Source organism: Haliotis cracherodii, unplaced genomic scaffold (genome assembly GCF_022045235.1).
Source record: "Haliotis cracherodii isolate W230 unplaced genomic scaffold, xgHalCrac1.p SCAF_13, whole genome shotgun sequence".
In the NCBI taxonomy this organism is placed as follows: domain Eukaryota; kingdom Metazoa; phylum Mollusca; class Gastropoda; order Lepetellida; family Haliotidae; genus Haliotis; species Haliotis cracherodii.
In genome coordinates, this window is record NW_027266268.1 from 36924564 (window position 1) to 36938712 (window position 14149).

At 43.4% G+C, this 14149-nt stretch overlaps 2 protein-coding genes across 2 annotated transcripts; one reads left to right on the forward strand and one right to left on the reverse strand.

Annotated features, from left to right (window-relative positions):
- The first annotated feature begins 529 nt into the window (after positions 1-529).
- On the forward strand, positions 530-10811 carry LOC139458682 (uncharacterized). Its single transcript, XM_071240096.1, has 3 exons — positions 530-628; positions 7217-7256; positions 9490-10811. The coding sequence occupies exons 1-3, from the start codon at positions 530-532 to the stop codon at positions 10809-10811; spliced, it is 1461 nt and encodes a 486-aa protein (XP_071096197.1).
- An 866-nt stretch (positions 10812-11677) lies between these two features.
- LOC139458683 (collagen, type I, alpha 1a-like) lies at positions 11678-14149 on the reverse strand. Its single transcript, XM_071240097.1, has 3 exons — positions 14002-14149; positions 12229-13893; positions 11678-12057 (listed from the first exon to the last, which is right to left on the reverse strand). The coding sequence occupies exons 1-3, from the start codon at positions 14147-14149 to the stop codon at positions 11678-11680; spliced, it is 2193 nt and encodes a 730-aa protein (XP_071096198.1).

Consider the following 14149-nt stretch of genomic DNA (forward strand, 5'->3'; position numbering starts at 1 on the left):
ATCTACCCTGCCCAAATCATCAACGCTTGCATCTACCCTGCCCCAATCATCAACGCTGGCATCTACCATGCCCCAATCATCAGCGCTGGCATCTACCATGCCCCAATCATCAACGCTGGCATCTACCCTGCCCCAATCATCAACACTGACATCCACACTGCCCCAATCATCAACGCTGGCATCTACCCTGCCCCAATCATCAATGCTGGCATCTGCCATGCCCCAAACATCAACGCTGGCATCTACCTTGCCCCAATCATCAATGCTGGCATCTACCGTGCCCCAATCATCAACGCTGGCATCTACCTTGCCCCAATCATCAACGCTGGCATCTACCTTGCCCCAATCATCAACGGTGGCATCTACCCTGCCCCAATCATTACCACTGGCAACCACCATGCCCCAATCATCAACGCTGGCATCTGCCCTGCCCCAATCATCAACGCTGGCATCCACCATGCCGGAATCATCAACAGCGGCATCTACCAGCTTCAGCTTGGCAAGCTCCTTTGATATGTCAACCACGAGAATGACAACGTCAGAGACCGACACGGTGGACAGCGACATTGTGTATGACAGCAGTATTCTGAGGACATCTGTGGACTCAGTGATGGCGACTGGTGTTGCAGTAACTGAGACGTCTCCTGAAACCACATTCATCTCTTCTGTGACACCCTCTATATCTACATCACTATGCACACCCATATGCCAATGCCTTCATGATACGCCAACCAATATCTCGCAACTGATACACAACCTGACTCTCCTAAAGAGTTCCTTAGGGTCATCAATCCGGAAACATATCAGTATCCGTGACGACAGACCATCAGCAAGGGGAATTGGTTACACTGGCGTTGTGTTGGTCGTTGTACCCATATGCTTGTTGTTCTTGGGTGACTTGAATACATTGATATGGGCTATCAAGGGTCGTATACAATGAGGGGACGTTAGCCTGGACGTCTACTATAAACGGGATTCACTTCTATGTCATTTTTCATCTTTATTCAAACGTCAAGTGAGCTACAGTTAAAGGGGGAAGTCATTGTAAGTTTGATTTATATCACTGGGAACCCAATTGGTATGTCACAGTAATGTCCAGTTGTCCATGGCTATCACCCATGGGCGCCAATTACCTGTTAGCTTCCCTTGTTAAGTTTCCACCTTAGTTATCTTATTTATCTGCTCACACGTGTGTTGATGTGTTAAAACGTTCTCTGATTGAACTATCTATATTTGTAATAGTCCTTAGAAAAGGGACCTTAAAAGGGCAAAGTGTGAAAACTAGACTTTGATGTAGGCTAGTGGACACTCTTGTCTCGAAAAGATGATATCATTTACAGGGAATGAAGAGTCACCAGAGCAACTTTGAAGATATTGATATTGATATTGATATCACAAATGCTTGGCCAAAATTGAATTTGAAAAACGGAAATAGCGTAAAAAAGACGATAAAGACACTGTAGGTGACTACTCCCTTGTGTTGTTGGGATGAGCATTTTGTTTTTGGATCGTAGCAAACGAATGCTGGTATGCAAGATTGGTTGGTTGGTTGTTTTGTTGTTTAACGCCGCACTCAGCAATATTCGAGCTTTATGGCAGCGGTCTGTAAATAATCGAGTCTGGACCAGACAATCCAGTGATTGATATCATGACCATCGATCCACGCAATTAGGATCGATGACATGCATCAACCAAGTCAGCGACCCTGGCCACCCGATCCCGTTAGTCGCCTTTTACGACAAGCATAGTCACCTTTTACGGGAAGTATGGGTTGCTGAAGACCTATTCTACCCCGGAATCTTCACGGGTCTGGTATGCAAGGGGGTAATAACCCCGAGAGAGTAGCTTGAAGTTGATCCTCGGTGTAACGGGCAAGAAATGGTGTCGTTTTAGAACTGGGGAGATGTGGTCAAGCTTTGGGATTTTTGTAACTTATCTAGCTGAAGTAGTGTGAGTGAGTATTGGTTTTACGCCGCTTTTAGCAATATTCCAGCAATATCACGGCGGGGGACACCAGAAATGGGCTTCACACATTGTATCCATGTCGGGAATCGAACCAGGGTCTTTGGCGTGACGAACGAACGCTTTAACCACTAGGCTACCCGACCGCCCCTCTCGCTGAAGTAATCTGTATGTGCTGTAAACGTTGAATCAGATCTTTGCTGATCTTTGAGGAGGCTGTTGCAATAGTCCAATCTGGATGTAACGAGACCTGTCTCTATTTTCCCTACTGCATCTTCACGAAGATAAGCTCTTATTCTGCCGATGCTACGAAGATTAAGAGAAGCTGTTTTATGTGACACTTACTATGTCATGTTCATAAAAAAAACAAGATGTTTGTAACTTTTCGCACATGTGGTGTCACAGCCTCTTCGACAGAGATATATGTAGCTGAACCTGATTTATTGATTGCCGAAATTATGCTTTTCTGTCATGAATTCAATCTATTGTCCATCTAATATAAAAACAATGATTCAATATCTCTACAGCAAGCTTCGGAATCGCACATATTCTGGCATCTATCTGACATTTATGACAGAAGACATTCGAGGGCAGTATCTGCGATTCCAAGGTCATTTCCCATTCTGTTTAGTAGTTGTCTGTGGTTGGTCGTATGAAAGGCTGCCGATCCATAAAGCGACTCTCCCTTTGTCAGAAAGTCATTTGTCACTTTCAGAAGTGCTGTCTTAAACTTGTCTGTGAGCTGATAGATGTTTCTCGAGATTGCAGCTTGTTTCACATGTCTACTGCTTTTTCAAGCACCTTTGACAGGGATGAAATTTTGGATACCGTTCGATAGCTTTTCAGTTGACTATTTGTCGATATATATAAGAGCCTACTTGCAACACAACAGACATTCTTGCAGAAGAAAGAAAGACATGACGTCAAAAGTCAAGCAGCATTGATATCACTGAATTTGACAATACACTCTCTAAAGTATTTGTTCGTAAAGTTTTCAGCCGGGAATATATATTGCCACACTTAATGTAAATAATTTAATATCCGCAACACGGTATTTAACAATGTTAAGGAAGTAAGATCATAATTTCAAATTGACAATCTGGTGGGATTAGCAATAAATATTTTCTTTCGTATTAATGAGTTCATAAGTAAAATCATTGTCTAACGTAGATTCGATACTGCTGGAGGACCAATCAGAATACAGGATTCTACCATGTCATGGCACGATGAACAATGCTTCTTTGTTCAGACTGAAGTATTGCCCACAGCTGAATCTCACAATAGAACCCTCCTTGCAATGTCAAGCATTATCTATCTATATGCCTGTCGCGACTTCCTGATGTCGCCACTGATTTCAGAGATCCATTCATATAATCTTGCATTTTTCGCCCAATGGTGGATGATCGAGATTCGCTCTTCTCTGGAGTAGACTTTGCATAACAATTGTGTTCTATGTCGTTAATGCATTATTGCAAATAATGTATTGAAAGAAGGCAATGTACTCTACCTAGATCCCTGTATTTTGATCAATCCATCGACTCTTCATTAAAACTGACGGAAACGCCATCGGCGGAAATTAATCCAGTCCAACACGACAGGCTGACAATGCTTTCATATTCTCTAATATATCCTCCTGTATTCATCTCTTTGTTTCCTAATAAATGAATAATTGCAACTGATTCAGTGGTATTAGATTGGCTACAAAGATTTCTTTTGCGTTTCTGCTTGTTTAGGAAAATGTTTTGCATTCACTTGTGGTGACACGTGGTCGTGTGCACAGCGCACAGATCACTAATCACGTGAAGTTAAGCAACGTCGGTCTCGGAGAGTAGCTGGATGGGTAACCACGTTTCTTAACTCCTGAGAGTTTCTAGGCCTTCGGTCCTGCCCTGCACTGAAGCACAAGTGACTTTGTTCGAAATGTGCCTCTGTTCACCCAGCAGTTACTGGGTACCCAGTAGGATGTGATGGTAATGTGGCTATTAATCTCCTAGCGCCTCACAGGCAGCTTGGGTTGTATACTCCCCAGGGACCTGAGAATGAAAATCGAGTGCTCACTGATCCATTGACCTGGGTAATAATAGTGTAGCGCTATGAGCATCCACTTGGTGAATGGCATCTGGCGCATTATAGAGTAGAGTGTGTTTATTACGGTAAAGGGGCCACCGGCCCATTACACATGAAACTTGACATAATAAGCGCTGAAGCGCCATATAATATGATTACAGTTTCTGTTTATGCAAATATTAAATGATGGACATCCATATTATGCAAAATATTTACTACGTTTCTTTAAAGCTAAAAAGATAAATTTAGCCAAATTTTTGACCGGGATTTTCCGTGATGTGAATAATAAAATAAGCTTATTATTCGATGGGAATTTATAATAAAATTCTAGAATAAGACTTTCTCTTAAGTCCTGATAAAATGGACATTCAAGACAAAAATGTAGTTCTGATTCAATATTAGGTATTACGCAAAAGTGACAAAGGCGATTATAAGTGCACTTATTATTATTGAATAGATACATTTTACAATTTGATTCTGTGGCATATGATAGATGCACCATTGATTCACACAAAGACGTTGCCTTTGAAAGTGAGCGAGAAACGCGTGTAGCACGTGCGACATTGAGTCCATTGTTCTATAGGGTCAAACAACTCAAGTAATTGTGACTCACATAACCGTGACCGAATCTGTGGTCTTGTGGTAGAGCGTCCGCCCGGAGAGCGGAAGGTTCGGGTTTCGATCCACGGTCGCGTCATACCAAAAGGCGTTATAAGATGGTCTGACGCTCGGCATTAAGGGGCTAAAACAAGGTTTGGTCGGCTCGGAGTCAGTATACTGTGTGTGAGTGGGGCATGGTATCTCAGTGGGCTAGCATTATACATCGGCATCAGTCCGGACTAGTACAAGCAGCCACACACACACGTGCATGCACGTCGGTATATACATGTAAGCGCAATAATTTTAGACGCGACGTTAAACCCCAATTCACCTCACCTCACCATACATAATCGTGAGTTTTCGGTTTCATAACTACCTACTTTAAGCACTACTTCTCTTTCATACATTGTACTATCCAAGAATAGAAGAGAGTCTAAGGAAATAAAAAAAAGGCCTTTTTTCTATTTGTTTAGGTTTCGAACTGGAATACGCAGATAGTCTTAAATATAATGTGTTTTACGTAAAAATAAACTTTTGATTTAAATCCATGGGTCGTGTTTAAACCAAGGACTGGTCGGGTCGGAGTCAGTATACTGTGTCTGAGCGGGGTATCTATGTTAGACTGCAGCATGTTAGTGGGCTAGCACCACATAACCGCCATTAGACCAGATTACCAAAAGCAACCACACACACACACACACACACACACACACACACACACACACACACACACACACACACACACGTGCGTACAATCACTGTATAAGTACAATATATCACCTCGCCTCACGCATTATAATTACACGTTCAGATATAAATGAGATATGTGAGTGAGTGCGTGCGTGCGTGGGGTTAACCTAGAGGAGTCGAAAATGATACATGATCATTCATTCAGGATCAAATTCTTCATTTTCAAATATTGGAAGGGCACAAGCACATTCCTAAAGTTTTCCATTTTCCAAATGTCATATACAATACCTTTTCGCGTACACCTTGTGCCCTCGCTATTTGATCCTGATTCATAGACACGTGCTCATGATAAAGTCGGAAAGCATTTTGTTTTTGCAGAGATTTTTTATGAACACGTTATCATTATTATTTAACTGACTTGTCACAGCGAAACAATTTTCTCACTATACTCAAGTTTTGTGTGGATATACCTCTATGCCATCATGTTTTGTTAACAACAAAAGATATCATTAGGACTCAATTACTGTTATCTGAGGCTTAGAATTTCATACCTCGCACGACTCGATCCTGTTTTTGGCGCCAACATTTCTCAAAATTGCTTAAGCTAATTGCTGAAGAGGGTGAACATTTCGTGAAAGGTTCCGGGGAACATTGTGCTAAAACTAAGCTATTCATTCAGAGTTATGGGTTACAGGACCATGTCATTGCAGAAACGTCATGGCAGAGAGTTAATAGTAATGTTATGAATATGACAAGGCGTTTCTTCTCACTCATTAATTACTTAGTATCATAATCCAACAAAGCCATTTGCGAAAGCCAACATTTCAACGTCCCAGCAAGTTCCTTCTGGTCAATAGACGCGGTCGCATTACGCGGGTTTAATGATTACTTCTTTGTTGCGCTCTTTGCGTTTCTGACTCAGTTTATATATCATAGACTTGAGGTCACCTTGTATCCTGTCGATTGATTTCCCCTGAACTTAACGAGCAGCATCAGTGTCTGTGGTAATTGCCTTCAGACCACAGCTCTCTTCGGACCACTGACGATGGTGTCTTACAAAGGAGCTGAAGTAAGTTCATTGCGTCTGTTCATACATATAGTGTGTTTTAGAGCTACCTCTGTCTTCTTATTCTTTATCACAATGAAATTATGATGTGTGTTGAGTTTATTTTTATTGTTATATTTTTTAAAGTATGATGAATATTACTTTATAGGCGGTTTCATGTTGTCTTAATATAAGTTCTTGAAATAAAAGACATGCTCATGGTGAATACATGTTTTTGTTCATTTATCTAATTGTAAAGGACATCTTCCCCCTCACTGTAGACGAGTCAATGCTTCATTGCTTCATGGTTTCAAGTTTGCAGAGAACATCCATTCACACGACATATACTGCTTTATTATATGTCTTCATTATACGGTTAATCGATGCTACATTTTAGATGGGTTCATTGGCATTAAGTGTCCTTTTTGCTATTTTCTTATTCTGCGTCATTGTAAGGAAAAATAATGTCACATTCTTCAGATGATCGGAATTTCCAGAAATATATTAACACCAATTATACACATAGTTAATTCATTTGAAAAGACAAAATACGTTTCACTCTTTGGATGCGTTCATCCTTTTTGAACATATTTTAATCAATAAAATACATTGTTAATGTGTACAATTTTTCATTTTGAGAATGATTAGATCTGTTTCATTATTACGACCTGTCACAATACGGCCTCACTGTGCCACGGCACCAATGTTCTGCAACATTTTAGTCCTATAGTTACCTAGGTATCATGTTTGTCGGTTCATTTTATCAAATTGCTTTTAGACAACGAACAAGAAATTCAGCATAAACCTACTCTCGTCATTATGATCGTGACAGTCCTATGCCATCTGTTGTAGGTGTTGCTGTTATTCACGCTGTTCCGTGGTGTTTTGCTGGGTGAGTATTCCCCCACAGCAGTAAATATGCGGTACTGAATTTCGAACACCTGGTGGTATCACTGATTTTCAGTGATCCATTCACATTATTTACACCGCTATTTTATGGTCATATCTGTTTCGGATAATCGAGACTGTTATTCCCAGGCGGTGACATTTTATATGTACACCTGGAAATTGATTACGCACCACTGAAATGCAAATGACACAGAATGATACGTTTTGAAAATGAGTACGTTGTATCCATATATTAGATAGTATGGCCCTTTTCCCACGTCATGCCATTGCCAAATGCAGGTGTCAACGTGCGTGATGTTGCACGTGAAGCACAATACCTATGACTTGTCTAAAAACATATTGGTCGTGAACATTTCAGGTAAACATTTCTCTGCGCAGGCTTGCATTCTCGTTACAAACCATGAACATGACACGCCGTTGATAGTCTGAAGCGTTATTGGAATGCAAATGCAGGAGTGTCTTGTAGGGAAATTAGACGTCAACGCGGACGTCACCATACTGTAATTTCAAGATTAGTGCAGAAATATTAAACAACAATGAAGTTGAGGACAGATCAGCCTCGCACGACATCGATGAGAGAAGATACAGCAGTATTAAGACCCGTTAGACGACGTCCATTTGACAACAGAACAGTTTAAAGCACAGTGTCTTCAGCCAGAACCATCAGAAATCGCCTGACAACAGCTGAGTACAAAGCCAGAAGACGAATCAAACGTCCCTTGTTAACTCGGTTTAACGTTTAATTTGAATATTGCATCGTGGTGGAAAGTTCATTTCACTGATGAAGGTCGGTTTCTGTTACACAGGGTAGATGACCGTATACGTGTCTGGTGTGGTGAGGTGAAATGGGGTTTAACGTCGCGTCCAAGATTATTGCACTTATATAGCGACGTGCATGTGTGTGTGTGGCTGCTTGTACTAGTCCGGACTGATGCCGATTTATAGTGCTAGCACACTGAGATACCATGCCGCAGTTAAACATGAATAACCCACTCAGACACAGTAAACTGACTCCGAGCCGACCAGTCCTTGTTTTAGCCCCTTAATGCCGAGCGCCAGACAGGGTAACAACAAATACCATCTTTTAACGTCTTTTGGTAAGACGCGGCCGGGGATCGAACCCCGTACCTTCCGCTCTCCGGGCGGACGCTCTACCATTAGACCACGGAGGCGGTCACACACGCGTCTGGAGTCACACAACTTTCTAGAGACCCATCCAGTTGGTGGGAGATCGGTAATAGTATGGGGCTGTGTTTCATTCACTTGTAAACTTGACTTGATCACTGTGCAGGGTAAACTGAACGGATACTCAATATAAGTATGACTGAAGTAACCTGGAGACGGCATGCGTTGGCGTTGGATGATAATGCTCGACCTCACAGATCGCGTAATGTTCTGGAATGCCTACGCCATAATGACATCGAGAATCTTCCTTGGCCAGCAAGGAATCCAGATCTTTATCCACAAGAACATCTGTTGGACACTTTAGACCGTCAAGGTCGACAGAGAGACCTATCTGTCCACAATGTACGTGAACGTACTGCTGGTTTGGATGCGGAATGGGCTAGAAAACCTCGACGTCAAGTCCAACATCTGATTCATGGAATGAGAAGGCGTCTGGCGGCACTCGTTCATGTGCAGGGTGTTTACACCAAGTATATAAAACGTTTGTTTCTTGAATCTACTTACTTTGATTCAGGACTTGATACAGTCTTGTTTGAATCAGTTCAGTATATGCTGTGCGACAAATACAATGTCCCCTTTGAACTTGGTGAACATAACGCCTTTCTACAAAACGCCAGCAAATGAGAGTAAACATCATTGTTCTGATTCAAACTCTTGTTTCGTCATAGCTGATGATGGTAAGCAGTAAACACCATTGAATGCTGTTACCTCGAACGCATTTTGTACCAAACCGCAAGTAAATTGACTCATTCATAAAAATATTGGTGGTGCTTAATTAATTACCAGGTGTATATACTTGGTGACACATAAATTGGCCAATACGGCACCACAATACATTGTGCCCCGTTATATAACCGTGTCGGTATTCACTGGTCCGCAGAGTGAATCCCATATTTCCCCCTGTTAGGTTGTTGGTCGTCACTGGCAAAATGGATTCAGGTGCGATGTTTATGTCATGGATTGTTTTAAATCAAACATGCTGTGCTGATCTATCTTGTTGTATTTAATTAATCACAATGATTTATCTACAGAGCCAAACACATGCATACACCAAGGCAAGGAGTTCCTCATAGTCATGCCCAAGATAATTCCCCCATCAGCATCAAGAACATACCACCTCATCATTCAAGGGCCTCCCACGGCGACCGTCACGGTGATTTCGCCATGGAATGATACGTTCAAGGAGACGATAGGGAAAGACTCGCAGATAACCTTCCACGCTCATGATATCAGAATCAATGCTAACTTCGTAGAAAACCCAGTTCAAAAAGTGGCTTTTCGTGTCTCGTGTCCAGTTCAAGTAAATGTGTATGTTTACAGTGACGGCGCGGACGGATACACTGCATTACATATGCCTTATTCCAGATTAAGTCAAGATGTATCACAGCGCTATGTTATTGCTTCCTACAAGGCTGGGAACGGCTGTAAAGCATACATTGCACTTGCAGCAATCAAAGAACACACCTTGGTAAACGGGACTGTTCGAGTTCAGAACGGAGGAAAGGCGTTCATTGGCTCTCAACCGCTGGACGACGGACAGTCATTCACGAACATACAACTTGGAGCGCTTGATGTCATGTACATTTGGAGCTACCAGGACTTGACGGGTTCTGGTATCCTGGCTGACAAGTATATATCTGTCTTCTCTGGGTTTGACTGCACGTGCCAGCCGGGTGGAGGAGACAGACTGTGTCATGGAATAATCACTCAGATGCCCCCCGTTCCTAGATTAAAACGTGAGAATCTACCAGTGCCGGTGTTAGGCTATAGTGATGACACGATCTTTAGAGTCATTGCTATCAAGACAAATACCAGGTTTAGGATACCACCAAACAGCACATTTCATACGACACTGGTAAAGATTGGAGATTATGCAGAAATACACAGTGCCAGTCTGTCGCCTGGCATTATCAGTGGGGAAAAGGAGATATTAGTTATGTCCTATGTTGAAGTAAATGAAGCAGGGTCGGGATTTTTGTCCCTCATGACTTTGGTTCGTCCTGGATTACAATTCAAAGAGGCATTTCGTGTTTATGCTATTCCATCGTTTGATTCATCAATCCTTATACTTCATCCACTGTCCCCATCCAACACTTACTCCATCATCATCAATGACACCACATTGATTTCATTTGACACCTTTGATGTCGGCTTAAACTACGTGGTCTTGAGGACAGAGATTGAGGCAGGGTACCATCTTATTACTTCCGCCAACAAATCAGCCCGAATCAGTGTGTTTGTGTATGGCAGGGGCGACGGGGCGTCTTACAGCTTTACAGGCGCATGCGTCAGGAGAAAAGAAGAAGGTAAGATATATCGGAATGATTATAATCTCGATCTTACATACGGTTGAGACAAAGATTGTTTTCGAGCGAAGGTGGGAGGATGTCGGTTTTCAATCTGTTGTGATTGAAAACAAAAGTGATGAGGGACTAATATTTTGCACACAAAAGATGTAAACAAACACAATATGGGACACATTGAACTCGGCTTTTTAATGCAATGTCAGTTGTAAAGCTTTAAGAACATCTGCTTCATACATGTACTTGTGTTAGGAAATCAGAACATTTTTTAGGGGGATGGGGGCGCCATACATGTGTGACGCACAGGATTGATTGTCACGCGCGGTTTATGAAAAACATTTCCATTGTTGCCTTTTATATTTATAGCGTAAATTCATTGACATTGACAGAATGGGAATATATAAAAATACAGCCATCTTCGCTCGCATCTGTCTGTACCTGTACACAATTGTGAATTATAGCATTTAGAACTTTCTTTGAGAGGAATAAAATTGACCCATTGAAATCATTTTCAACTATTTTGTTTTAGTGGTAGGTTAAATATAGTGTGTTATAAACATTCCCTCCAGACACTTACACTTATTCCCTTATTTGTTACAGATACCTCTTCACTGATCACTCAAAATCTCGAAAACAATAACAGTCCGGTGCCAACACCAGCCACAAGTAGTCAACTTCAGGGGTCTAGTCACTTTGCAGCGCCCGTAAAACCTAATTACACCGTACCACCTGCAGATCCCAGTGCATCGTTAGAACCATTGAAACCCAGGGACACATTGACACCTTCACATCCTGGTGCCACCTTAGCGCCTTCAGATCCTAGTGCATCATTACTGCCTTCAGGACTAAGTGCCACCTCAGCGCATTCAGCGCCCGTGCCCAAATTAGCGCCTTTAAAACCAAGCGACTCCTTCGATCATTCAGGACCTACTGACACCTCAGTTTCTTCAGATCCTAGTGTCACCTTAGCGATTTCAGATCCCAGTGTCTCCTTAGAGCCTTCAGATTCTAGTGTCACCTTAGTGCCTTCAGATTCTAGTGTCTCCTTAGTGCCTTCAGATCCTAGTGTCACCTTAGCGTCTTCAGATCCTAGTGTCACCTTAGCGCCTTCAGATCCCAGTGTCACCTTGGCGTCTTCAGATCCTAGTGTCTCCTTAGTGCCTTCAGATCCCAGTGCCACCTTAGAGCCTTCAGATCCTAGTGTCTCCTTAGTGCCTTCAGATCCTAGTGTCACCTTGGCGTCTTCAGATCCTAGTGTCTCCTTAGTGCCTTCAGATCCTAGTGTCACCTTAGAGCCTTCAGATCACAGTGTCACTTTAGCGCCTTCAGATCCTAGTGTCACCTTTGTGCCTTCAGATTCTAGTGTCACCTCAGCTCCTTCAGACCCTAATGTCACCTTAGCGATTTCAGATCTTAGTGTCTCCTTAGCGCCTTCAGATCCTAGTGTCACTTTAGCGCCTTCAGAACCTAGTTCTGCCTTTGCGCCTTCAGATCCTAGTGTCATCTTAGCGCCTTCAGATCCCAGTGCCACCTTAGCGCCTTCAGATCCTAGTGTCTCCTTAGTGCCTTCAGATCCTAGTGTCACCTTAGCGTCTTCAGATCCTAGTGTCACCTTAGCGCCTTCAGATCTTAGTGTCACCTTTGTGCCTTCAGATTCTAGTGTCACCTCAGCGCCTTCAGACCCTAATGTCACCTTAGCGATTTCAGATCTTAGTGTCTCCTTAGCGCCTTCAGATCCTAGTGTCACCTTATGGCCTTCAGATTCTAGTGTCACCTTAGCGCCTTCAGATCCTAGTGTCACCTTAGCGATTTCAGATCCTAGCGTCACCTTAGAGCCTTCAGATCCTAGTGTCTCCTTAGTGCCTTCAGATCCTAGCGTCACCTTTGCGCCTTCAGATCCTAGTGTCTCCTTTGTGCCTTCAGATCCTAGTGTCTCCTTAGTGCCTTCAGATCCTAGTGTCACCTTTGCGCCTTCAGATCCTAGCGTCTCCTTTGTGACTTCAGATCCTAGCGTCACCTTAGCGATTTCAGATCCTAGCGTCACCTTAGAGCCTTCAGATCCTAGTGTCTCCTTAGCGCCTTCAGATCCTAGCGCCACCTTTGCGCCTTCAGATCCTAGTGTCTCCTTAGTGCCTTCAGATCCTAGCGTCACCTTAGCGATTTCAGATCCTAGCGTCACCTTAGAGCCTTCAGATCCTAGTGTCTCCTTAGTGCCTTCAGATCCTAGTGTCTCCTTTGTGCCTTCAGATCCTAGTGTCTCCTTAGTGCCTTCAGATCCTAGTGTCACCTTTGCGCCTTCAGATCCTAGCGTCTCCTTTGTGACTTCAGATCCTAGCGTCACCTTAGCGATTTCAGATCCTAGCGTCACCTTAGAGCCTTCAGATCCTAGTGTCTCCTTAGCGCCTTCAGATCCTAGCGCCACCTTTGCGCCTTCAGATCCTAGTGTCTCCTTAGTGCCTTCAGATCCTAGTGTCTCCTTTGCGCCTTCAGATCCCAGTGTCTCCTTTGCGCCTTCAGATCCCAGTGTCTCCTTTGAGCCTTCAGATCCTAGTGTCTCCTTAGTGCCTTCAGATCCTAGTGTCTCCTTTGCGCCTTCAGATCCCAGTGTCTCCTTTGCGCCTTCAGATCCCAGTGTCTCCTTAGTGCCTTCAGATCCTAGCGTCACCTTAGCGCCTTCAGATCCCAGTGTCTCCTTAGTGCCTTCAGATACCAGTGTCACCTTAGTGCCTTCAGAACCTAGTTCTACCTTTGCGCCTTCAGATCCTAGTGTCTCCTTTGCGCCTTCAGATCCTAGCGTCACCTTTGCGCCTTCAGATCCCAGTGTCTCCTTTGCGCCTTCAGATCCTAGCGTCACCTTTGCGCTTTCAGATCCTAGTGTCTCCTTAGTGCCTTCAGATCCTAGTGTCACCTTAGCGCCTTCAGATACCAGTGTCACCTTAGTGCCTTCAGAACCTAGTTCTACCTTTGCGCCTTCAGATCCTAGTGTCACCTTAGTGCCTTCAGATCCTAGTGTCTCCTTAGTGCCTTCAGATCCTAGTGTCTCCTTAGTGCCTTCAGATACCAGTGTCACCTTAGCGCCTTCAGAACCTAGTTCTACCTTGGCGCCTTCAGATCCTAGTGTCACCTTAGCGCCTTCAGATCACAGTGCCTCCTTAGTGCCTTCAGATCCTAGTGTCTCCTTAGTGCCTTCAGATCCTAGTGTCACCTTAGCGCCTTCAGATCCTAGTGTCACCTTAGTGCCTTCAGATCCTAGTGTCTCCTTAGTGCCTTCAGATCCTAGTGTCACCTTTGCGCCTTCAGATCCTAGCATCACCTTTGCGCCTTCAGATCCTAGCGTCACCTTTGCGCCTTCAGATCCTAGTGTCTCCTTAGTGCCTTCAGATACCAT